Raw genomic sequence first — 27,703 nt, forward strand, 5'->3', positions numbered from 1 at the left:
TACCATGTCACTTGAGGTGATTGCTTTTGGCGGCAACATTGTTTGAAAGTGCAGCTTGATAATCTTTTCGGTGTGTGTGCGCGCATTTGAAGGCAACTGTATTAGTGAGCTTGGAAGTGATAGTAAAAGTGATTGACAGAAAATCATTGGGCGAGAAAATCATAAAAACGTATGAAACGGAAGCATTGAACTGATAGTTTTTATGTTGGCGCGGAAATTTTAAAAATTGTTAAAATTTACTTTGTAGTTTTGTTTGTAATTACTACTCATTAAAACAATTTTACTACCGGCGATTGACTTTGGGGCTCAGGCTGATTATTAGAAACATTTACAAAGTGAGCTCCTTGGTTCAAGAAGATCCTTTAACACCGACAATATGCCCCCAATTCTCAGTATCCCTGGCACCTATCGACTTTTGAGCTGAGGTTGAATTTGGACGGGGTGTAGGACAATTTGAGGCTCACCCCCATCTTTGAACGAATGTCCCCAATTCATATCAAAATAAAGTTTAACAATGAGCAGTCTTTGAACAAGCGCTCGCTGCGGGTACGACCAAAGTGATAACGTTGAGATTCACAGAAGATACAACTTGCAACCAAGGTCCGCATTTGTTCGTATTCAATGAAAAACGAAGGCCATGCAGTTGGAGGGAAGTTTTACGTTAAAAATCTGCAATTGTAACAGGCGAGTAATTTCGCCTCGATTCTCAATCCTGCTGAAACTCTTCATTGCGCGAATATGAATGAGTAATGATATTCCACCTCCAAAGTCGTCCTGCTGCAAAGAGCTTGAGATGATAGCAGGTAAAATTTAGAAAATAATAGATCAATCAAATAGTTTCCAGACCGGGGACGAAGATGGAAACTCGGTTGTTCAATTGAAAAAGACTTGAGTTATGGAAGATCCGCTTAGGAAGGCTTTCGAATGACGACACAGATGACATGTTTGCCAAAGAAGATCAAAAGAGGGTGAGATCAGGGAGAGTGCGGCTTAAAAACAATAACATCAATAAAGCCGATGGCATACCGGTTAAGCAGTTCAAAAGCCGGTGACGAAGAGTTAAATTGGTACAAGAAGATAGATTCTGCTGATTGTTGCAATTAGCGTCGGCGAAGCTCTCTCAATATTGCGTACAAGGTCTTATCGACGATATGTGTGGCGACCAAAACCATTCATGAAACAACTAATTACAACTTATAGGGGCTTCTTCGGAAAAGCCTGAAATCAGTATTTTGTCTCAAGAATTGGTTAAGTAAGATAAGCTCAAAATGAATTAATAAAAAAATTATAACACAAATGCAAGACAAGCTACATACATACGTACATACATGCTAGGTGATCAACTGGCATACAGACACCGCCGATTGTTTGCGCTAATCGCGGTCAGTATCCCCATTAGTTTGTTGTTGTATTTACTGTTTGTGTATGATTACAACAAGTGTCTGCAGCCATACATATATTTTCCGGCAATTCAACGCCAACGAGATCACGTTCATAAATAAACTGTTTGCCTACACATACGAGAGTACATACCCTGCAGAAAAAAATTATCAAGTGATAAAAAATAAGCAACTTGTAGCTAGCTTTTTTTTGCGGGATTTCCATAAATACCTTGAATTAGCTATAAAAAAAGACTAGCTTAAAGTGTGTTGTAAAGTCAAGCAGGTATGACACCAGGCGCTATCGGGAGTTTGTTTTCTATAAACAAGTTTCTACTTAAATATCTCCATACAAAAATTACTTTTTTCTACACTTCATGGATGCTTTTTCGGTTTCAGGACAAATGTGAAATGAAAGTCAAAATTTTTGATTATCATTTTGAGGTTATGTCTGACAGAATTCGAATATGGGAACACCCTCAGTATGTTAAATAAAGTGAATAAAATAAACATCTGAAAAACTGGAAAATAACTTTTGTTAATATTGATATTTTATGCCCAAATGTAGTTAGTTACAAGTTAGTTGACACCTTACGCAGCGGAAGTTCTCACTGTTTTGCGGACATTGCCCTTCCAAAGTAGTTAGTTACGGCCGAAGGAAATAAGTTATAAAAAGTTACAACTTGTAGACTTCTGGATAGTTAAAGTTTAGCTACAAACTCGCGCCATTTCCTGCAGGGTATGTATGTACTCCAATGTGTGTACGTTTGTAGCGCATGCGCACGCTTGATTGTCCACAAACGGGAACGAGTACGAGTACAGTGGCAGCGTGATCTCCGGTTGCATGCAATGCGAGACAACATTGAAAAGGCGGCACTCAGCAGCCCACCGTGCACGTGCAGTGCAGGCGAGCATAACTACAACAACAATTACAGCACCCATTCGTATGCATATGTAATGTAGCGCAGCAGAGCAGCAACAGCAGTTATAAATCGCAAATTGATTATGTGCCGCTCACCAAAAAGTTCAGCAGCAGCTCAACTGCCGGCGTTTGTCCCTGTAATCATTGTGGTTGCACTTGTTGTTTTTGGCCATTTGGTAAATATTTTCACTTTCCAGAGTAAAAGTAAAACTGTTACTTGCTGCCACGGCCACTACCGGGTATATTGGTGAGCGATTTTTCGTATTTCACTCCATACTCTTTGTTATCCCATTCCCCTATAAGTGGCTGGCGATTATGTTGGTTTTTGCACTGATTTTGCAGCTGCATCACCACCGCTGTCCATTACACTTGCAGTGCTTGTGATTTTGTAATCCACGAGCGGTGCAAGATTGATTTATGTGATTTTCATACCAGTCCAGTCGTTGAAAAAAAAAAAACCCCAAAATAAGCAACGAAAAGTCTCAGCCACGACTTTAAGTTTCGAAGACTTTTTAATGCCCTTACTTGTTTGCCGCAATGCGAAAGATTCATCACCGAAATTAGGTTTATTCCATTTCATTAAGCACGTAATTGGTAATTTACCCCATTGCATCTTCACTTATGTAAGTCTTCCCGTTGAATTTAAAGGATTGCATAATTTTCAATGAAGTGAAAGTAAGTAGTCGCAATTTTGTCATTAAAACTAGTTTCGTGTGTGTTTCCTGTAAAAATCCATTGGGTGTTCAATTCTTGAAAATATAATTAAAACGCGTCAGTATGAAGGAGATTTTTCTACGGATAGGTGCAGTTTATACGTATGTACTGATTTCTCTCTAGTCCCTACACAAACCCCATAGTTACTCTAAACAAGCCCTTTCATACACCGAAATAAAGAAACGCAATCGTAAAGTGAAATTTTAGACAAGTCCAGGAAGGTATCGTGTCGTTTGGCGGCTCCAATCTAAGCTAGTTGTATTATGGAAGATTATATCTTCAGTGCTTGGGGGGTTGTCAATGTAGCGTTTAGAGTGACGCTGAGCACAACCTTCAGCTCCGTCTTAATTGGGAAGGACCTCCCGCGCCGTTTGCGACCAAACGAGGTTTTAGACAAGGCGATTCACTGTCGGCCGACTTTTTCCATCAGATGCAGGAAGGCGTAATAAGAGTAGCCGATCTGAATCGCAGCGGTACCATCTACAGCAAACGAACGATGTTGCTGGCGTATGCAGAAGATATCGACATCGTCGGTCTGAAATAAAGGGACGTAACTGCAGAATTTTCCAGTTCAGAAAAAGAAGCTTAAGAGGTTGGACTAGCGGTGAATGAAGACAAGACTAAGTACTAAGTACTAAGACTAAGTAAGAGTCCACGCTTTTCGGGACACACGTCACTGTGGCCAGCTATAAATTTAAAGTAGTAAAGGACTTTGTCTACCTAGGATCCAGCATAAAAACCACCAGTAACGTCATCTGGAGATCAAGCGAAGAATAACTTTTGCTTACAGCTGCTACTTTGGGCTCGGCAGGCAATTGAAAAGCAAAGCCCCCTCTCGACGAACAAAAATCACGTTCTACGAAGATCTCACAGACGATGTCTAACAAATATGAGGAGGTTTTGGGCGCTTTCGAGACAACTATTCTACGCAAGATCTATGGCCGTTCGCATGGGCGACGAGTACCGAAGAAGATGGAATGACAAACTGTACCGACATGGACAGTTAAGCGCATAAAAATACAACGATTTCGCTGGTTTGGACATATTGTACGCATGGATGACGCCACTCTGGAGAAAAGATCCTTCGCCTCCGCACCCATGGGCGCACAACGAAACAAGGGCGCCCACGAACAAAATAAAAGGACCAATTGCAGAAAGACCTGTCTGCTATAGGGATGAGCAACCTGGCCCAAATTCGCACAAGAGAGAGGCAATTGGAGAAGATTTTTGGCCTCGGCCCAGACCACCCAAGTGCCAAATAAGAAGAAGACAAAGAAGCGTTTATAGCGAAGGTCATCAAAAGACATGGCGCCTGCCGTTTTAAGAGCATTGGGGGTTTAACTGCCTCAGGACTGATCGCCGCGCCTACCTCTATTTGAATATTTTAATTTTCCTTGATTTAATTTCGACCTAAATCTGTCAATCGCAGTGTTATTATGTAGCTCAGTGGCATTGAAATGCCAAATGCCATCTGCATGTAAATGTCTATTCCGGCGCCTGTATGTGTCCAATACCTCAAATTAACACAGCCATTTCCTCAATCAAAACATGATTTGCGGCTTGTGCCAAGAAAAATGGAGGAAATCAAATTTTCAATGCCGCCAAGTGGAGCAAATCAATGCCAACTAAAGTTTTTTCATAGTCGCCGGTGCAGTTTGAATACCAAATGTTCCGCGCATATACATACATATTCAAACTTAGCTCATGTATACGCAAACGCGCATGCCCAACTGCAGCCCCAGATGAGGTTCAACAATGAAATCGAATCGTCAATTACGCGAACCCCGAAGCGTAAAATTTTTGCAGCAGCTGCATTGTGATTAGTGACCAAAAGCCAAAGCCAAACGAGCGTGTTAACAAATGCTTTTGCACACATACATACATACATGGGTGTGCATGCTGGTACAAGGATCTTGGCTGTACCGTACCATTCATTTTTTTGACCACTCAATCGCGATTAAATTTCTTCCACCACCGAAATTCGACAAATAATCGCTTTTCCCCACTATAAGCAGCTATTTTTGTTATACATTTTAGCCTCATTCGAAAAATGGCTTGCCAAAAATGGCAAAAGAAAATAAAATAATTTGCGCATAGTACGCCGGAACAATGGGGAGCTTGTACGCGATAAGCAGTAATGACCGAAACTGGACTCGAAATGCAATGTACAGAGACGACCGAAAGGCGCACTTGCGATAGCCAAGCCCCAATTACACACATATGTAAATATGTACTAAGTAAGAGTAAGAGACAGTCGCTAAGCAGCGAATTATTTCGTGCATTATTTTCTACAGCGATTCCGAACCAGATTTTGGCGCAATTTTCGCCTGTAAATGGCCCCGCCAAGCAGCTATACGGGTAAGATATGCTGCCGCATAAATGTGCAACATACAACAAACCCACCAACTTTTTTTTTTTTTGCTCTCCATTACCAATTGTCAACAAACCAGCCAAACTACACACGAAACAATGACAGCAACAACGAACAGACCCAACCGCAAAACATCGAAATGCACTTGAACTCGTTAATGAACCTTTGCTCAGCTGCGCTGCGCTCCGCCAAAGGCAATGCCACATTTTACAACACGCCGACAAAATAGTGCCGCGCTCGGCCGAAGGGTCAAAACCACAACTGCAGCGTGGCTTCAAATTTAGCAGAAGACCGCTTTTATTTTGGTGGCTTAGCAGCAGCTTTAGGGCACGCCCGCCAACATTTAGACATTGGCCGCGCGGTCTCTTTTATTGCTGCTATTACAGTTCTGTTTTGTTTTTTTTTTTTGTGGGTCTGTACTACATGTCGTCGCGCGTATCAAAAGAAAATTTTATGTGACCGCGGGCGAAATTGAACCAAAAAGACGGCCGGCCAACTAAGGCGCAAACAGAAAATAAGTACAAAGTGCGCTGTTGTTGCTGCAATTTAAAGTAGTGCAACAGGGCATGCGCAGCGTGCAATGAGAGCGCATTATAGTATGTATGTATGTATGTATGTATGTATGTGGCTTCGAGCAGTTCATAGCTAATTTTTAATTCGTAGGAAATGCGCTGTGTTAGCTTGTTGTGGCGCTTGGCGAGTGGGCTGGGCAGTTTGAGTGTGAGAAAATGTAATTAAGTTTTTTTTTGTTTTGTATTGTATTCATTTCAAAAAAGCTAACAAGCACTTTAGGTTGAGTGAGTAACTTTAGAATTAAAGATAAATAAAAATAAAAGCGCTTAAATTCTTTGAAAAAATTTGCAGTTGCATGGATTAGAGACCTGCATTTGCACTTGAAATTAAACTTACTCCTTGACCAGCGCAACGGATGAACGGCATCAGTTATTTTCCTTTTTTTTTCTATATTTTTGGTCCTTTTACATCGATGTGGCAGAGTTAAAACCGAATGTTTAGAATGGAAGGTGATACAGGCAGTGCTGCTGAGTGCACTTCTAACTTTAACGAAATTAGTATCGAAAATTGATAATTTGGCGAGTTTTTGATAGTGTTCAATTCTTTAAGAATGCTGTAAGGATAGTCGAAGGAAATGTATAACTTGATTTGCATAGCTCAGTTGGTTTTGGAATCGCCACAATATTGAAAACAAGGGTGGTCAAGATTTAGCTCTAACTCAAGGGAAAAGCTATTTAAAGATTTCAACTAAACTACACCCATTTTTATTCGAAGAATATTTTTCTCCATATCATTAAAATTGTACCATTAAAGTTTCCACTTTTTAAAAGGGCCTTCGCGTGGCTCCTTCGCGGTACGTGGATCAAATAAGACCGGTAACCTTATAGAAAATGGAGAGCGTATGTTGAATATTCCACACATTCACTCGGAGTCGGAATTTCCCATTGTGAGTGTCCTCGTTAAGTAAGTGCCAGGAGGAGACACGTACCTGGAATCGAAAGAGTAGCTTAAAGTTATTATTCTACTGAACCAATTACTATCCACAATGAAGCCGAGGAGATCCAACAGTTCCACATCCGCTATCTTCCAGACTGTTGAAGAAGCGTGAACCCAAGCGAGTGAAGCGCTTCGTCTGCAGACCTGAACATCGACACAGAAAGTGGTCAATGGACTCTTCCTCATCCTCATTCTCATCCTCATCCTGGCAGCCTCTGCAGAGAGACTTGTTGGTATTCGCCACCGTTGAATCAGTGTTCTGTGATGGCTCCGGTAATGACTCTTACTGCAGATCTATTAAGTTTCAGTATGTCCCTTGCCTTTTTCCTAAAAAAGCTGCGGCCATAATAGTCTTGTAGTCTCACAGTCTTCCCGTTTGTTACACAAGTCATCCGTCGCGGCCACGTTGTACTCATCAACTTTCCTTACGTGGCCACTAAACAGTGGTAATACAGAGCTATCCGCTTCTTCTATTGGCATTTCTGAGCCGCATCTGGTCATCTCATCAGCTGACTCATTCTCTTCGATATTTCTATGTCCGATGTGGTCCGATAGTTCTATAAAATACCCGATTTCACTATTTTAGATCCTATCGCCTTCAATGCTGCCTCACTGTGGACCAGAATAGTGGTTTTGTCTTCTGGAACTCTACTAATACTAATTAAAAGACTAGGAGCCCTCTTTATAGCGTAGATATCCGCTTGGAACTGCAGTCGCTCGGTAGACGAAAGGACCGGCTTGTCCTGCAGCATCGTTACCAGATGAGGAAATTTTTCCCGTTTTGCGGAAATTTTGAACAAAAAAGACGCCTTGCTCATAAATATTATAATAATACTATTAGGCTGAAATAGTGTGCGATAAATTTGCACTTCTTTCATTCGCTTTAAAATTATCTCGCAGTCTGTTCATTTGGTTTTTACAATCACTTGAGTCAGCATGTTCATTTCCTTGAACTCACGTCAAATTCCAACCATATCTGTTCTTTTCTCATCACTTTATTTGCTTTGGAAAATACGGAAAATGGGTAAGTTCAGTTGGATTATAGCATTGGAAATTTCGAAGTTCATTAATGGTTCGCTAGCACGTCAAGCTAAAAATGCCAAGATAAAGCTATGTACGTGCGTTTGCAGCGGAGCGCTATATCACATTTGATTACTTATCAGTGCTGTTGAAACCAGTATTCAGCGATTCCAAAATTGCTTCACAATTGCACACGAATGATAGATATGTACAAATAACGCATAAGTAGATGCAATATATATTTCAAAGTTATATTTTTATATTAACAACCTAACAAGTAAACTGAATAGTTATTGTTATTGACTGAGTTGCTAAAACCCGGTTATTGATCGTTTAAAAAATAAAACAAGGAGAAAAATTGATTAGCCAATTTTAAAAAATGGAAAACCTAAAATGAACACGTAATTTTTAAGCAAAAAACAAAACCAACTTCAATTCTCATATAAAAATTATCGCTAATTCTCTTCATGATCCAATGATCGCATTTAAAACAAATTAGAATGGGACCACCTTTCCTTTAAAAAAGGAAAAAAAGAATTATAGAAATCGGTTAACGTGCTCCAAAGTTATGCGGTAATATACATAAAAAATAAAGATAAAAAAATATATACATATATTCCAACGAATTGATAATCTTCCGCCTTTTTGTGAGATTCCAAACCCGGCAACACTCGTCTGCAGGTCCTTCGAGAAGACACCGGCTCCGGTTCCTTGTTCCATCTTTGAACTATGTAGAGCAGTGGTGCGCAGAGTTGCCAGAGCTCCCAACACAAGCGCAATATTTTTGTATCTGTATGTGTGTACTAGGAATGTTAACCCCGGGATCCCGGCCTTTTCTGGTCCCGGAATTTTGAATTTGCACTGACGGAAATAATAGAAACTCCCTTTCATGACCAGTATTAGCTATATTTCTTTCTTTTTATTTATTAATTAATATTTTTTATAAATGTGTAGCTCATTATACATATAACACCGCGCGATAGTAAATTTTAAACACGAATATCGATATATTCGCGAAACATGGGCCAAATATAATAAAATTGCATTTTTAGTTCAAAAATTTTTAATTGTTTTAAATTCTAAAGAAATTTCCTCTTGCATTTGGTACCCGTATTTTTATAATATTTGAAATATTTGAAAGTACGTTTCAAACCCATTTATTTATTATTTATTTTATGGTAGTCGAGCTTTTCAAACAATATAGAAGCAATTTTTTTTTTTATTTAAGTTCTTGAAATCTAAATACCGGGATTGTGATAACGACATTCCGAAAATCCCGGGATCGGAAAAAGATGAAAAATTAACATCCCTAGTGTGTACTCAACAAAAGAGCTTGCGCATGTGATGCTTACAGCATGCAGTACAAACGCAAACTGATTTGCGGTCAGCGTCGTGACAGTTCGCAAACTGCGCGCATAACAATCTGGAGGCCGAGCAACCGGTGCGTAGCATCGGTGTAGAGGGATATGCCCTTCTCTGGTACTAGCAGCCCTGCATCCCGTTCTTCTGTGGTCAGGACCCTAATGGGTACCGTCGTATTGAAGTTCTAAACGGGCGCAATGTAATAAGTGCTGGCTTCTATGCAGCTTTAATTCCATTGAGGCGGCCCCTTTTTATTTCTTTCAGTATTGCCGCATGCTCGTGGTTACTGGTGATCTGCTGCGTTCTATAGATTTTGGCATGAGCCAATTTAGCAATCTATTGCCATTCTATACAAAAACAAATTGTGTTTATTCGTTATATGGAAACAAATGCGATAAAAAAATTCTAAAAAATCTACGGCAGTTTTTGGCCAATTGAAATTCGCACTGAAACTGGGCTATAAAACTGTATGTTCAAACAAATTCGAACAGTTCTGCGGAAAAAGTTTGAAATATGCATGAAAATTTGTCGCTTTTTATTTTCTATGAAGTCTTAAACTTGCGTTTATATGAGTTTTGTCAGAGCAAAAAACATAAGTGGCAAAGATTATCACTTTGAATACATACCGCTCATCAGTAGCATAATTCTAATTAATGGTTTGTTGGTTTACCCTGACGCCGAGTTCATATCTGACTCCAGACACTGCCGTAAAAGCATTGGCTGTGTTACCCATAAACCAGCAGCTCAACATCGTCCAAGTACGTATATTATTGCATTCTACACCTCTGCCATTTCTGTCTTTCTGCACATCTGCCCACCAACAATGGCTTTGCAGTCGTATCTCTGTTTGCGGTTTTTTGCGGCTGTTTGTCAAAAGCAGAGCTTAACGCAAATGGCTTTCGTCTAACACTTACATACATGAGATGGCTGGAAATAGGAGAGCTGCTCAACATTAAAATTATTCCAAGTACAACTGAAGTGCATTGGGTGGCAAGTTACTCGTTAAAGTTATACCACCAACCAGCTAAACATTGCCACTCTTATGAATGCAGCCATTCATAGACTGGTGGTGAAGAGCTCTGGAACATATGTATGCACAAACTTACGCACTTACACAAAAACGAGCTGAATTGCTTTACCCATTTGCGCATTAGCAGTCAGCAATAAAAGGTAACCAAACCCGTTCATTATGGCTTAGAACTGCATGCATGCCGTGCAACACTCCGCCAACCCAGCAGCGTCAGTCAGTAGTCAGTCAACAACAGCAACAACAGCAATCCCATATTGTGTGTCTTCCTGCTGCTCCATAGTTAGATACTTATTTACTATTTACTTATGCTCATACAAATCTACAATCTCTACAAATATTTATACTAGGTATGTATGTATGTGCATTGCTAAATGCTGGCGTGAAATATGCAAGTGTGTGCGCTTAAGCGAAATGAAATGCGGGAAAGCGACGCTAATACCTAGAACTATGGATACAAATTTACGGTTATGACTTAATTTACTTAAGCCAATCTTGGACATCGCAAAGGCAAAGCTTTACGCAAACCTTTTCTGCCGTTTGCCTTTGTTTACTTGCCCATCTGGATGGTCGTCGCGGCTAAGAACAACCCATAAGTGCTAAGTTTCATGCGCTGCGCATGCGTGCAGTTCACTGACTTCTCTAACGGCGAGTCTGTGTGCGTAAGGGCTATGCCGGCTACGCTGCTCTGACATCTGCAACTTCCGGGTTCAGAAGAATTCTGAGCTAAGTTGGGAAAATGTTGAAGTCTTATGCATTTGCTCGTGCAACATAGCCAAGCGATATTTGGAGGAGACCATAGCCCATGTGAACGATTTTTCATTTAGATTTTGACGATTTCTTCTTTGGCAATCCACAAGAAAAAGCTGAAAATATTAATTGTTTCGGCTGTCTTCCAGCATCATTTATTTTTCCGTCCTTCAGTGGCAGTGGCGATTTTCCAGTTCCTAAGGCCAACGCCTATTTTCTTGTCCAGTGATGGCAAGTGCCACAACTGTGTCCACATGTTGTCGTACGTGTGAGGACAGCTATACAAAAAAAAAAACAACAACAAGCACACATACATATCCGATGAGGCTGTGGCTGGGGTGGAGACAAACTAAATTTGCTTTTTCCACATTTAAAAACTATTCGCGAAAGCACCTAATATTTGTGCTTATCAGCGACCGAGAGGTGACTTTCAATAGCCTGCCCCACGCACTTTGCCTTCACCACTTCACACCTGCACTTTTCCATTTGTTTGCTAAACAACAGCAGTGTTTACACCTTTACAATCCTGCTGGTGGCTGCACTCTCAAGTGCTTCCTTTTCTTTTGCAATGATTACTGAGCTGCTGTTGTTGTCATGGCTACTGGCGTTGGAGGCTGCAATGTCGCTTTCTTCAATGCTATTTGCAAATATTTGTCGACGATTGCAGCTGACGATGATTTATTTACTTTTCCTTTGGCATTTCGATATGTCGCTTTTGCTTTTTTCCTGCTGAAACTCAGTTTGTTGACTTTAATCTATCGACGCGGATACTTTCTTCTTCGACTAGCATTATGGGTGGCTACTCCAGTCGGTTTTGTGCATTTGCGGTGGTTGCATTGGTTACATTGGTTGCGGGCTATGACACACATTTTGGCGCATCTTTAAGTTTGGCAGGAATTTATTTTTTATGTGGTTATTTGGCCAATACCTGGCTGGTATGCGGTGGTTTCTCTGTGTCAGTGGGAAAGGTTTGAGTTTTAAATATTCACAAATATGGCATACCAAGGTGGGGGTTAGACATAAATTTTATAGCTCTGTACATATGCATATAAATAGGCCACATGTAAATATGTTGTACATATATATTTTCACTTAAGTTCACCGAACTATAGCATTACACAAAAATCTATGCTAAATTTTTCAGTTTATAAACCTTTTTTAAAGCTACTTAAATTTTTATGAATAAGACCATTAGTTTATACCAGAATAGACATTTTTTGAATTTTTAAATTGAATCTTCGGCTAAAAAATGGAATTCAATTACGTTAAATAAATACCTACATTCATACTGTGTATGTATGTATGTAGGTGGACGAACATTGTAAAATGAGACATTTGCGAAAATCAAACGAAACTTGTTTCCTAGCCAGATAGAGAATAATGGTGGATGTTTTTATTAATGAAAATTTATCGTCATTTCCAACAGCCTTCAATTTCATATTTCTAGCTCAGCTGAAATCAGCCTTGCGCCAATTTTCCTACTCGCTACCTTAAAAGGAAACCTGAGACCAGGCTTATTTTGCGCAGCAAGCAAGTATATCGATTTAAAAAAAAATCATTAAATAGTAGCTAATGCTTAAATTTTATTAGTTAATATTTTGCCATAGCCATTTAAGTTGTGACACCTGCTAGCGTCTACACCCACAACGTCTACTACTCGTACAACTACTAGCTGAGATTACCATTTTTGTTCGTTGATGTTTTCACTTTCCAAATGGTAGCTAACAAGTTGAATGAAAAAGGCAAACGAAGTATTACTACAATTAAATATTTATTGATGAAACTGTGTGAACTGAAGAGCTTTTAAATGATGCGTCATACCTAATAGCGCACAAGTAGTATGCATGTGTAGGTCGTGTGGTCGCAAATGGTGCGATTTTTTTTTCATATTTCACATACATTGAAATACGATTATTTAGCTTCTGATTAATGGCATAAGCTCTCGAAAGGGAAAAAGAAATTTTACTTAAATGTAGGTGTAGATTCCTAGCCCTTTTTTTTACATATAACTTAAAATGGAAACTACTATACAAATTTTAAATATGCGTATTAGTGGAGAAAATACCGTATATAAATTGGTTTCAAATTCACGAAAAAATTTTTCATGGTACTACAGATGCTTCTGCCTGGAAAATACTCCAAAAGGCGAGTAGATATTGCAGATTTCTTAGATATATATTTTTCTGTATGCAATTTTGTAGCACATTCAATTCTAGTATAACAAAGTACAAGTTTGGAGCCCCTGGGACTTGCCGTTGATTTTGAGCAATTTTTTCTGTTGAAGAAGTTGCTCATTTTCACTGTATAAAAAATCGTCGAGCCTACTGAAGACTTGAAAAATGTCTAATTATTTATATCGAGAAAAATAATTAGTTCACTTTTCAACAAAAGACTTAGGCATCGAACTTGAGAGTATTTTTTGCGAATTGTGCTTAACAAAACCGCAATTTTGAAATTTCGTTTGATTCATACAAATAGTTTTAGATCACTTTTTTTACTTTATCAATTCATAAAACTTCAAATTGTTGCAGATTATGCTTTTATATATTATTTGGTTTAGCTTTTTTCCATTACATTCCATATACTAAAGAAATTTTAACAAAAATGTGGGAGAAACGTTGAAAGTATCAAAACATTACACTCTTCTTCTCCTCTTCTTACCACATTATAAAGCCAACAAATGAACTTTAACAGCAAAAGCTACTAGAATAGAAGATATATTTATAGAAATAAAAGAAGCCATAAAAATTTGAACAAATAAAGCGACAATTTTTTTCAACCTTAAACACATTGTGCTAAATGTTTACATATTAACGCAATTGTTGACGTTTAAGTACATACTTACATACGTATATATTTAAGTACGTATGCATATGTGTATGTAAGAATATAGCACTGCTTTCGCAATTTCCACTTGTGGACAGTTGTATGCCGCCGGCTGAGTGCTGTCGGTCAGATTGGCGGCTGTTTTTTTTTTTATTGTTGCCTCGCGTTTTCTTACTTTTTTCGCTAACACAGTTTTCAGTTGTTTGCCACTTACAAATATGCATACATACATACATACATACATACGTACAGATATATGACTACGTGTTTTGCTGATGCCAGCACTTGCACCCATTCCGCTGAGATACGCACTGGCAGCTGAATTAGCTGAAGTAAGTATTTAAGTAGTCGGCCGGCTGGACAGTGCGTCTACCTTTTGGACCAATGTACTCTGCTCGTGAACTGTTGAACGTTGAGTCTGTTGTTGATTTAGTTGTAATGTTACCTGACCTTAATATGTAGAGTACAATTAAATGATGAAAAATAACAAATAAAGTGCGTGCGTGTGTGTGTGTGTGTGTGTGTGTATTTGTATTTGTATGGAAGAAATTATTTATCATAATTTACACAATTAGCGCTAAAATTCAGCACAGATTTGTTGGTGCGGTTACCGTTTGTGGTTTTTTAATGTTCGAACTGCCTGCTGTTCTTTATTGTTTGCCTAACAATGGGGTTTAAAAAAAACTACTTAAAAAGGAATTTAGTGGTAAAAGTAATGTAGTGACGCTTTTTATTTAAGGCAGGCGTTTTATTTTATTTTTTTTTTTGTTTTTGTTTGCGATGGGTAGAGCTTAGATCAGCTTCACCTCAAATCAAATTACAAATGCCAAAATATCTATTCATTTTATGCCATTCGCTTACGCATTAGACTAGGTGAAAAAAGTTGCATTGCTTCTGCTTGTGCCAAATGCATTACCCTCTTTTTTTGTCCCAACTTGCTGCCCACCTCAATTCGCGATAGGCTTCCATGTAAGTATGCATGTGTATGTATGTGTCAGTTCAAGCGTAGGTGGCAAATGAATTTAAGCAGCTTAGACGCAGACAGCAATAAAACAAATTCACACATAAAATTGCTCCAAATAAATTATTAAATTGAATACCATTTGAATGGAAAAGCGCACTTTTTTCCTTTTCTGTTTTCGTTGTTATTGTTGTTGTTTTAATGTAGCCCAAGAGGAAGGGCAAAAATGATGATAAATTCACTGAAAGTATGAGTTTTCGCAGACAATGGCGAGGAAATGAGGAAAAACGCATTGGAAATTAGCCCAAGCGGCGAATGCCATGCCATGGGTGTGGGTGAGAGAAAAAGTCAAATGATTTCAATGAAGGTAGGAATGTATGAATAAGTAAATATGCGCTTATGAATATGGAGGCCAAACAGTTTTATGTTGTTGAAATAAATTTCTTTAAAAATGCTTTTCTTCTTTTTTTTTTTTGTTTATAACATTGCTTTGAACAATCCCATTCAACTCAAGTTCAACTTCATCAGTTGGTGCCGCTGTTAATTGACTGACTGGTATTTGAAGGAATCATTTACTTCAATATCTATACATACATACATACACACAGGCGCACGTGTACAGACACACCTACATATATATGTATTTCTATATATGCAGGCGTGAATTGAACCATCAGCATTTACCTATAAACAATAAATTATTGTCAGCGCTTAACTCTGCAAATGATCACCATAAAGTTTATAAACAATAATAATTTTATTTTTTATTTTTAATGGCGTGTTGACGGTTACCAAAATTACCTTGACATTTTTTCTGTCATGCTTGTTACTTGCATAAGCTTTATACATATTCCAAACTTCATCACCTTGCACCCGACTGTTTAACTAAGCATACATATATGTACTACATGTGTGTGTTTGTATGTATACTCGTATGTACATTCATGCATAAGAATATTTGCTTATTTATGAATTTATGGCTTAATGTAATCACATTTAGTGCTCAAGTTAACTTTGTAGATAATTTTGTAGACACGAAATTCTGCAGAGTCTTGATTTCTTGTGACTTGCAGATGTAGTAAAATAAGTACAGATACAGTGACTCAAACAAATGATCAAGTGTTGGTTTCGAGCAAATTTTTTTTTTGTTATTTTAAATTTAGGGCAATTCAACAAATTCTCATCAAAATTTCAACTTTTCAATCTTAATCCTTAGAACCTTTTTGGGTACGCAGTTTTATGGCCCATACAATTTTAGTCTAACGAAGTGCATATTTCAAACGGCGAAAAATTCCCATTGATTTATAGGATTTTTTTTTTTTTGTGACGGATATTTGCACTTCTTCCAAATAAGCATAATTTCTTATGAAATAAAATTGCAAAAAATCAGCGCCAGTTTTTGTAAACTGCACTTGTTACATAAAAAAAGACGCAAAAGCAGTCTCAAAAAATAAAATCGAAAAAATCAACGCCATTTTTTTGACAACTGAAACTACCAATTCATTGCACTAAAATTGTATGGGCTCTATAAAACTGCATATTCAAAAATGTTCTAAAGATTCAGATTAAAAAGCTGAAATTTTAATGAAAATTTGATGAATTTTCCTAAATTCTGTTTAAAGTTGGAAACTGTAATTATATGTTCTGGTTAAATTATTAGCTCGAAAAATATTACTAATATTAAAAAAAAATCAACACGTGGTCATTTATTTGAGTCACTGTATGCATTTATTTAGATATTTTTTTACGACATTTCAGTTTTATAACAAGCCACTTTTATATTTATGATGCATTCAATATGAGTGGAATTTAAGTTTTCATCGCTCTTATGCAGATTTATTATATTTACATAACTCATTGGCAAAACTTACCTTTGATTGCACCCATGATATGATTTCTATTTTGCTAACTGGTAGTAAAAAGCCAGTCTTTATCATCCGGGGATATCATAAAATAAAATTTTTATAACTTGCATTGAAGACCTGCAGGATGTCTAACGGCGATTAGAAGTAATTTTCTGAATGATGCAGGACAGATGAGCGAGTATTTTTCGATAAGTTTTATTTCAAGGCAATATGTTAGGGTTAAACGGATTTTTAAAACACAAATACAAAACGCACGGGTTTCGGACTCCTTGAACCTTAGAACCCTTTTCATTTATATCGGAATGCCAGCGTGAATTAGTTTCTCTAAATAAAGGTAAAAAATATCGGAAATAGTGCGAAGAAGTATATTAGAGAGATAAGGCCCCATTGGCAGAATGGTATGCCGATTTTAGCCGAAGCAGTGAATAAGGAGGCTTAATATATTTTAGATTTTCTGTGAAGATTTCACATAAATTTCTTGGTGCCATTTGTTTCTAGAAAAAAACAGATTTTATATATTATATAGAAATTCGCGACGATTTAATGTCTCGAATAGGTATCACTTTACTCATAATACTTTCAGAAAAAAGAAGAATATAATAAAAGATCAATGGAATTTTTTCACAATTTCAAATTGTCATTTTGTGTCGCTGTACTTATTTCGGATAAAAAAGTTTGAAATTTAGCAGAAAAAGCTAAATAAATTATTATTATTTCAAATCTCATCCAACATAAGCTTGAGACTTTACAGTCTTCTCGCTTGGATCATAGGTCTTCTGTTACGGCTGTGGTATACTCGTTAATTCCCTCAGTAGATCACAAATCGGTGGTTCTAAGGAGTTATTAGGCTCTCTTATCTTCATTTCAGAGCTCTGTCTAGCTATCTCATTGAATACTTCGTTCACTTGCTATGTCCAGGATACCAAAAAAGGGAGACGTTTACATGACTTACGCAGTTGTGTTAGAGAAGCGCGACTTTTCGAACAATTCTTGAATTCAGTACTTTGGATCCTTCGGATTTCCTTTATGTGACTTTTCTTCATAGATTTCCTCTTGAAAGGCACTGCAGTCGTCGGATTGCCTGATCTACCCGTTGTTGGAAATCGTATGAGAACCCTGACGTCAAAGCCCTAGAATGACGTAATGTGATTTGCCCCGGCATCTAAAACAGTCATTCAAGCTCCCACCGCAATTGTGATTGCCTCATTATATGGCCACCAGTAATGAAGAATTGTGGCCGTTGTGAATTTCGCTTCATTGGTTACGGAAATATTTTGATATTACGTCCAATATTCAAAACAACCGTTAATTGAGCAAAGTCTTCCGTAAGTGTGCCCGATAAAAATTAAATACCATTTTTATGTTTTTTGTAGTTGCGACACTCTTTTAGCCACGCAATCGATATCACTCACCCGATAAATTCCAAAAGAAACGATTTATAACTATAGTACAACGAGCATAAGTTACGCCAAATAATAAAACAAAAAAAAAAAAAATCTCTTACATTTGCAATAACAACAACAACAACGGGAGAAACATAAATTTCGCTGCATTTACACAAATTTCGAGTATTTTGCATATTTTTGCATGTAAATGTTTGCTAAGAAACTGCTGCGTGTTGTTGTTGTTGTACTAGCTTACGAGCGAAAAACTGCCCAAATAGATTTATTGTTTCAAATTTGCGTGTGGCTATTTGTACGAGTATGTTGCATGTGCAACATGTTGCTGACGTTGTTTTTCTATGGTCTGGTCCGCTGTACACTGCTCTCTGCTGTCTGCTGTCTGCTGTCTGCTGTCAATCACAAACCAAAGCCCAAACATATTTGATGCAGACAGTTGGACAAGAATGGCAACAACAGACAGCCGAAATATAAGACACGCACACACGTACATATGCATAAATTTATATCTCCATATGCAAGTAGTACCTATAAAAATTCAGCAGTTAATTTTTTAAAAGTGTTTATTGAAAATTCGACTGACTGCGAATTGCGTGGGTGTTTGTAGTAATATATGAATAGCAAAAACAACAACAACCACAACAGCAACACAAGTCAACGTTAGTGCTAATAACAAAAATGGTTTGAGGAAAGAAAAGCCCTACTCGCTTGGCATAGCATGCAACGCGCCAAATGCCAAATGCGGATATGTGGCAACTTTAAGCAAATTTCAGTCAAACGCCGTCATTCAAATACACAGTCACATATATACATACATACATACCCTGTGGGGAAAATCTCTAGTTTTGAACTTGTGCGCTTCTAGTACATTAAGAACCACTACTAGTTCGCGATAAATCTCTTTTGCATTCAAACAGCTGGCGAATTTAACACGGCGATGTCATAGGAATTGGAAATTGTCCCCCGCTGCATTACCTTTTCTATAGTTCAGAACCAGTCCTAAATTCGACATATGGGATCTAGTTCGTTTTGCAACCCATTTTCTATAGTTTCGAACCAGTTGTAAACGAAAAAAGTAACAAGATGTTTTTTTTTTGGGTTACCATGGTAGCAATTTTTATTATTTGCAGAGAAATGTATTTTCAATTTGAAATTAGATTTGTTTGAATGAATGTAAATTAAATTTTGCATTTGAAAACACGTTTACATACCTTTGGCTGTAGCTGAATTTGTAGAGGTGCTGACTGTTATTGATTATATTCCAGAAGCTCCCAAAATGTTAAGATGTTAACAGAAGTTTTAGTTTTGTATTACCAAACTATGAAAAAGCATCTGCGACGTGCAGACTGGAAGCGTATTTGAACGAAAAACCCGCCAAGCAAAAATCTATTTAAAGTAAACAAGCCCCCGCTGCATCCCTTTTTCAGTGGTTTCGAACTAGTTCAAAATTTCCAGATGAGATCTAGTTCGTTCTGCATCCCTTTTTCTATAGTTTTGAACCAGTTCTAAATTCGTCATTTTAGATATAGATTTCTAAGATTGTTTTTTAAAAGTACCACATATCGCTGCTTTTGAACTGGTGGCGATCTAGTAACTATCGGACTGGTTCGTTTTTGACGATAAAGATCTAGTACGGGACTACAAATTTGGTTCACCAGTTCGGGGTTTCCCTACAGGGTATGTATGTGTAAGTTTATATGCGCACTGTAAAAATCGCGACTACTCGATGAATGCATGTAAAGAGTACTCGCTCAGGGTCCAGGAGTACTCCAAACTTAACCGAAATGCATATAAAAAATGTGGTCCAATTAATATTGCCATGTACTAGGGCTCTGCAGCTCTGCATTATATCAGGAGGGTAGCACATAACCACTTCAAGGAGTACCTACCTCTTGGCAACACAACATCGTTAAAACCCGAGCAATGATCGGGGTTGGTCCACCACCACATTGCTGAGGAGCATTTTGTAGGTACTCCAGTTGCGGCACAAATGCACCACCTGGTCCGACGATTTTTGCAGGGCGGCTAAATTTCTGTGTGTGTGTGAGCGTGTGTGCTCGCGTGTATGTTGAAGGAAATCATTTAGCAGGAAAAAGCGAAAAATGCGAGTCAAATGTTTGCATTTACAATTCAATCATCATTTCAACAGTCAGCAATAAGCAGCCAGCAGCCAAACAGTCGGCGGTCGCGGCATTCACCGTAGTACGTCGCTTGGCCGTTGGCAAACAGCAGCCAGGCGTTGAGGTATGCGATGATGGTTGATGGAATTGTGGCAGACGCCATATTAGTGGGCGTCCCGCCACAATGATTTCCTAGTTTAGTTGTTGCTGTTGGTGTTGTTGCTGCTGCATTCAATACTCTTATCGCTTGTTTGTATTCGTTTTAGTTTTTCTCGAAATTGGCTGCTGCATCACGCTGCATTAGGCAATACCGCCCGATTGATTGATTTGACTGTTGATGGCTTGAACTCTGCTGCTAAAATTGCTTAATGAGCGGACGCACGTGTATGAATGTTTGCAACATTCCCAGACACAAGTGCTGGCACATACGTATGTACTTACTTATGCATTTATAGATATGCGAATTTTTATATTGTTTTTTGTTTTATCTGTACCATCCTCATTGGCGTATTTTTAATTACACTTACATTTTTATATCTTGCATTTAAGTAAACTTATGCACATATCTTAATGTTATGTGTGTGAGTGTGTTTTATGGCGCACGTGTTTTGGTAGCAGGTGATGTACCAGGATGAGGTTGCATCATAGTGCAGTTGCACAATCGTAGTTGTTTGATGGCTGTGAATAAATTTGTTGATATCTTTAAAAAAGATTATGATTTCCTGTTGATTGTTTTCTCGGTTTTCCTGCAGAATACATAGTGTTTTAATTGAATAAAAAAAAAATATTGTACTCTGGGTTCTTCCCGCTTGTTTTGGTATTTTGTGTAAACTACATCAAAGGTTTTGCAATTATTTAATTTTATTTTTTACAATCGTTTTATAGTATACAATTTAACCTTCTTTATATGAAAAAGTTTAACTTAAGTGACACAAAAATGATCGGCATGTTCCGTATATCCATTTTTTAATATATTTCTTTCCTGGTTGGACTTGATTTACAAGCCATTTTCTTGCACTTTTATTTTGCTAGTAAATTTGGTAACTGAAGCCATTCGTCTTTTAGATATGAATATCTATTGAATAACCAATGACGGTATTTTCACCATTCTGACCATTCTATCAGTTCCTATCGCTTCCTACGCTAAATACTATGTCCAGGAATGTGGCAAAGCGTGGCATTTCTATACAATCCCCGATTTTACTTCTTTGAATCCTACATTTTTCAAAGCCTTTCAATGAAAACAGTGGCTTTTACGGCTTTTACGGCTGGAACTTTGCTATTTAAAAAAGAAAAACTACCTTTACCATAACCAAACTCTCAGCTTGGAAGACGCTGCAGTTACCTGGCACACGAAAAAGCTAACTGGCCGGTGCCGGTTCCTTGATGCTGTTTTGAAGCACTAATGAGGAAGTATAATCCTTCCTATTTTCCAGTTCTTAAACCGAATAGATATCCTTGCATTTAGGACCTAATTGCAATAGTGCTTTGTAAACAGTGCTAGCTTATAAGTATTGGATTCTTGATTTCATAAAGATATTTCTTTCCGACTGAATCGAAATCTATTTTTTTAACACTACAATTTAGATGGCTGTGCTGCCTTACCATTACCGTAACCGTATATAATTTTTATTTGTGACTATCGTCAATTTAAATGGAGGCGTTTTCAAACCCAGGCTATACCATAGCTGCACCTCTAAGTGGCAAGTCCTCATTGTCACACTCTAACTTCATAAGATCAAATCTCGCACCTCAAGTTGTCAAATTGCCATTTTCCCGATGGCAGACTCATTTGTGGTTAACCGCACTCGATACTCTAAATCCCAATAAAGATTTATGGATCGCAAAACCAAGGTCGAAGCAACAGGTGGAAATTTGAATAAACTGCTCGATTGTCTCTCCATGACGATAAAGAGCACGACGATCCTAAAACTTTGATGAGTGTGGCCTCTTCTCAACGACGGAAGAAATAGTGTCACGTTCGACAAGCGCCATTTTCGTCATGGTCACAATACCTTCTTCAGCAGAAAGCTTGTTGAAGCCAGCAAAAATAGGAGTATCAAGATCAGATGTTTCACAGTCCCATAATCCAGTTTCCCCGTTTTATGCTCTGGATCAAACAGCGCAGTCGCAACAGAAATGCATAATTCCTTCAACAACAAGTGCTTTTTTGGCGCTAGCGTTATTGCTGTACCCAAGCAAACTCCCACGAAATCACAATAACAATTGACTTAAGAAGGCACCTCAAACTCGTTACCCAAAGAAAATACCCTACGCACTACTCACCCCTGCTGGGTGGTGTGAAATATAAGCTCTGCGAATTCAGCAGCAAATGGAGATTACCCAGCAAACAAACACAACCTCAACTGCTTACTGAAGCACCCGTTCTGAAACCCCATAACAGTGCAGCGCTTATGATTGGAGTAGACATCGCTATCCAGAGAACGATCGTCTTCGTTATGCGAGGACCGGTTTCATCTTCCTATATCTCGGAGATGTGTTGCTGAACTTAAAATTTCTTCAATTTATATTTAATTTATCTTCATTGTAAACTTTATTAATCTTAAATAATTAAATAAATTAAAAATTGAAAACTCGTATCTTTTATTTAAACGGAAATAAATTAATTATAGTTGCTATTTATTCGCCAAAGCGTGTACAGTCCTGCTACTTTCGAATGTTTTATTTCCGTTATTTAAATTTTTTGCATGAATACATATTCTTATAGATACATACATATAAACATTTTTATTTTTATTCATTCTCTGACTATTTTTTTTTCGTTGGTCTTTTTGCAGGCGAAAAAACTCAAGGATTTTGAGCTGATCAATAATACAAAAAATCTACAAAATAATAATAAGTCCACCAAGCCTGAAATAGGCAATTCAAATGATAAATCAAGTGCCGCTATTACAGCGGCAAAAGCAACTACAACAACAACAACAAATGGGATTGCAAACAAAATACTCAATGATACACAAACTAATCTCAAATTGAAACAATTACAAAATGTTAGTCTTAATTTAAATGTAAATGTCGATAATGAACAAATTCATAATAATATCAATAACAACAACAACAACTACAACAACAACACAACGTCATCAAACAAATCATTAGTCATAATAAGTAATGAAAATTGTAACAACTTACTAAAAACAACAGAATATGTGCCAGTGCAACAACAAAAAGAGAGAGAGCACGCAGAGGAGAGTTCAACTGGAATAATAACCACAACAACAACAACAAAAACACAAACACCCGCAGAAACAACAGCGGTTAGCACGACTGCAATTAACAATATGTGCACAACAACAACGGTCACAACAACAACCACACAAACAGCTGAAGCGGATAATCGACATCACAACGATATGCACGACGAGAGAATGAAGGTAAATTTGGAATGCTTTTTTATCTTAAAATAATTACTTAAGTACATAAATTTATCTATTGAAATGTTTTTCTTTTCATTCTGCGCAGGACAATCACTCCGATTCGGATTCGGCACTCTCATCAGCGCCACCATCCATAAGTCCACAGCCGCCGCCAGCTGGACTGGACACAGCTGATATTTGGCAAATGGTGAGTATACAGTTAATTCTCTGGTTATGCCTTTTTCGAATATCAAAATCGTCGAGTTAAAGAGCAAAAAAAAACGATAAAACGTGTTGCGCACGTCAAAACAAGTTTGCCGCTTAAATCTTTTGATTAACACAAACGTACATATTTTTTGCGTACATATTTTTTGCGTACATATGTCCATACATATGTATGTCTGTATATATTCACTAAATGAGTGATGAAGGCAAGCAGCGGATAATCTATAGCGTCACAACAAAAGCAAAAGTGATTATTCGATTTTTTTTTTTATTATTTTTTGTTTGCCTGAACAATTTGAATAGGTTTTTCTATCTTCTTACAGATCCGGCTAGTGCATTCATTCCCTTAGTATTAGTTAGTGTGCATATACTCTTTTTTCTTTTTTTTCTTTTCGCTTAGCCTAGCGCACGACTTGCACATGCTCTTTGCGGCAGGTTTTAGCTGTTGCCTTCCATGAGTTGTGTTTTTTGCATTAATTAAATTCGTCGTTGATAAGAAGTACTGAATTTTCACTTTATGTTATCGCTTTTCCATCACCAGTGGCTAAATAAAAACTTGCAGCAAAAAGAAAGTAACTAAAATATAGAATTTATAAAAAAATATAATTTAAATATTAATATAAGTGCATTTGTAAATTCAAAACAATAAAATGCACACGATTACCATTGTAGCAAGCATAAAATTTGCTAATGCAATGCCAACTGCAAATCTAATACCGTTTCCACAATATCCTGAAGAGCCCTCTAGATTTTTTTTATTTCTAAATATTTTCACTTAAAATATTCAAAAAAAAAAGGGATATCAATAACTGCGAAAGAAGTATCTACTAATGTATTTTGGAACGAACTTCTGTAATGCCCTGCAGCTTTTTATCATCTTCGGTACAATTTTTCGTTCCCGAACGAATCCTAATCCTCTCTCTTAAGCCATTGTACCTATACAAAACAATCAGAAAATTTATTATTTTTCAAAATGACATGGATATGAAGCTTCGCCGATGCATGCAATTAAAAATATAAGCAAGTCTAAAATTCAAACCCATATGCCCTTTCTTTGATTTGCCTTCCCTTGGTCATAATTTTTCAGAAATCTTATTGCTAGAATGAAAATTATGTCAAATTTATTCGCAATGTACGGTTGCGTTTTGTTTCCATCAAAACGAAGAAACTACGAAAAAACAATGCTTCTGAATACTTCATATTTTTTAGCTGTATCTAATTTAAACATGAAAGGCGCACAGCTTCTATTTAATCAGCAATTTTTTGTATGTACTCTTTGTGTGGGCTCTGTGCCCACTGACAACAGCAGTATCTTTATCTAAAGCCACCACCAAGTAAAACTCCAATTTAATGGTTAAGCCTTAAGATAAAACATACACAATGCAACAAATTCTCCACTGAAATAAATGTTTTTCTACACCAATAAATGACCTTTTTTCTGATGTTAGAGCACATCTGGGAATTAAATGTCATCACTAATATTAATTTTAACTTTGCAATTCTATAACAAAATTGTTCATACAATCGATATACAAGGTCAACATTAACATCAGAGATGACAGTTAAGCTAAGGATTTTTATATCAGAATCTCGTTTTTATGAAAATTGCAGATAGTATTGAATATAAGCCCTCGACAGGTACATACACATTTGGTGCCTACACATATACAGACTTGCATTTTTGGCCGCCTGTTAATTGACATTGGTTTTTAGAAAGACGGTTTCATGGCAGAAATACACTCGGAGGTTGGACTTGTCATCCAACTTTGATCTTATCGACTGCTAGTAAGCAACTCTAACCACTCGCCTAAATCGCTTGTCATTTTTTGCACAAATCGCTGGCTTCATTTTCACCCATATATTCAATCTGTCGTGATTTGTTATTCAAATCGGGCTAATACCGTAATTTTAACTCTACTTCCATTCGGGATAAAATTCTTCGATTTTTTGTTGCACAGTGTCACACATACATACATGTGTTCTTAAAAAACAAGAGTAGAATTTCTGATCCTTTTAAGTTTTTTATTGCCGCCGACCAAAATTGTGTAAATCAGTGTGGCGAAAAAAGTGCCTGGCAATTATTTCAGGAATTAGTGTTTTCGGTGTTATGCTTCTTCTTATCTTTTTTCTTTACTTCTCTTTGTGGCACTAGAAGTGAGATTTTAAAGTTATATATGCTTCTGCATGACTGTACTTACTCTATGCGTAGACATGTTTGTGGCTGTGTGATTGAGAATTGCCGCAATCAGTAAATTGCCATAGAGTCAGCTAAGAAGCCAGCCAGAGTGGCAGCATACGCCAAGAAAGTCAATCAGACAGAGCGCAACACTCTTTGCAACCCATTGGCCTAACGAGTATGCGGCGAGACAAAGTTAATGGCGATTTTTATGGCTGCTCGTTAATGAACCTGTGAGGCTGGCTGTAAAGGGGCTGCATATGAACAAAGAGTGCAATAAAAAGCGCAAACATGTGTCTGAGTGACGTTATGATTTTATGTTAAGTAAAGCTTTTGTTAAACAACATTTTGAGAAAATTGCGTTCATGTTTTTTTTCAAGTAGTAAGTGCGCCAATTTTTTGCATTAATAACAATTTCTTGTAAATTTTGCCGTAATCGCTTGCAGTCAGACACTTGATAAAATGTATATCTAAACGTTATTTCAATTCTTACTCTACTTAACATTTACAGATTCGCACCTACAGCACTGATTTGCAAAAACTGCAAAAGGATAATGAAATCTTGCAGAAGGAAAACGAACATTTACATGCGGAGCTGAATTTGGCCAAGGAGCATATACTCGATGCCGAAAAAACCAGCATGGATGTGAGTTTTATATTTATTTATTTGTGCTTTGAATTGCAATTTAATTTTTCTGCTTCAATTCAACAGATCAACAATAATGCCAAATTACAACAACTCATGGCACGTGTGAAACAACTCGAGGAGCATGAGCATCAATTGAGCACGGAGGCGGATGAGTTGCGCGAACAAAATGAACTGTTGGAATTCCGGATACTCGAATTGGAGGAAACGAATGATAAGGTAAGTAAAGTGGCTTTAAATGTGCGCCTGAATGTAGGCAATAGTGGATAGTAAGATGAATGAAGAACTACAAGCTGAGCGAGTAGGCAATTGAAATCATTAACAGAGCTGTGAACAGTGAATTTAGCCGCTGTTAAGCGTAAGTCTGTAAAGCCGGCACAGAGAAAACTAATGAAAACATAGAAAATATAAAAAAGCTATGTGAATAGTGAAAATGGCATGTTTGAGTCGCCGGTACAGCTAAAACTCCGATCGAATATTTTGCGAAAGAAAGTGGAACAATTTCCTGGAATCCAGAAATTCTTAGCTCATTCATGGAAAAAAACAAATTTGACATGTCGTCGCTGCCATGTCAAACTATCGAATGTGCAAAAATGCTTTTTCATTTACGATGCCTTGCGCATGCGTTTAGAATCATGGCAAATCGTAAAATTTCTAGTCTTATTTGAAGCAGAGGATACAAAGTGTCGAATCCCACACTTTTTTTGCTATCCTGAAAAATACACATTGCCACATTTGAGAGTTTGACATGGTAGCGACGATGTCTTCACATTATAAAGAATTTTTATCGCATTTTATTGTTCAGAAATTTTGAGTTTTAGTATGAATTCAGAAACATTGAAAGGTTGAGAAATGTTTATTGGGAAACAATAAAATGTGCAGGAAATTGCACTTTTTTCTTAATGGGTGATTTTAGCTGCATCGGCCCATTATTTGTTCATTTGTTTTTCTGGGCTAATAAGGCGGCCCTGAATCGCGGCATTCGTAATGGAATAATTACTCTTTTCGACTCGAATCGAATGAAATGAAAACTCCCCAATTATATTAAAACTA

The 27,703-nt window shown here is 37.4% G+C and overlaps 1 protein-coding gene across 3 annotated transcripts in view; it reads left to right on the top strand.

The window, feature by feature from the left end:
* LOC118736345 (restin homolog) overlaps window positions 1–27,703 on the top strand; it is a 184,007-nt gene that overhangs the window by 130,810 nt on the left and 25,494 nt on the right. For all 3 annotated transcript variants that reach the window (XM_036466455.1, XM_036466441.1, XM_036466447.1), the window contains 4 exons: window positions 23,025–23,621; window positions 23,710–23,811; window positions 26,516–26,650; window positions 26,717–26,869. In XM_036466455.1, the coding sequence (XP_036322348.1) occupies window positions 23,025–23,621; window positions 23,710–23,811; window positions 26,516–26,650; window positions 26,717–26,869 (987 nt within the window). The remainder of the gene's footprint in view (window positions 1–23,024; window positions 23,622–23,709; window positions 23,812–26,515; window positions 26,651–26,716; window positions 26,870–27,703) is intronic.

Source organism: Rhagoletis pomonella, unplaced genomic scaffold, assembly GCF_013731165.1.
Source record: "Rhagoletis pomonella isolate Grant_MI unplaced genomic scaffold, Rhpom_1.0 Rhpom_scaffold_00001, whole genome shotgun sequence".
Taxonomy (NCBI): domain Eukaryota; kingdom Metazoa; phylum Arthropoda; class Insecta; order Diptera; family Tephritidae; genus Rhagoletis; species Rhagoletis pomonella.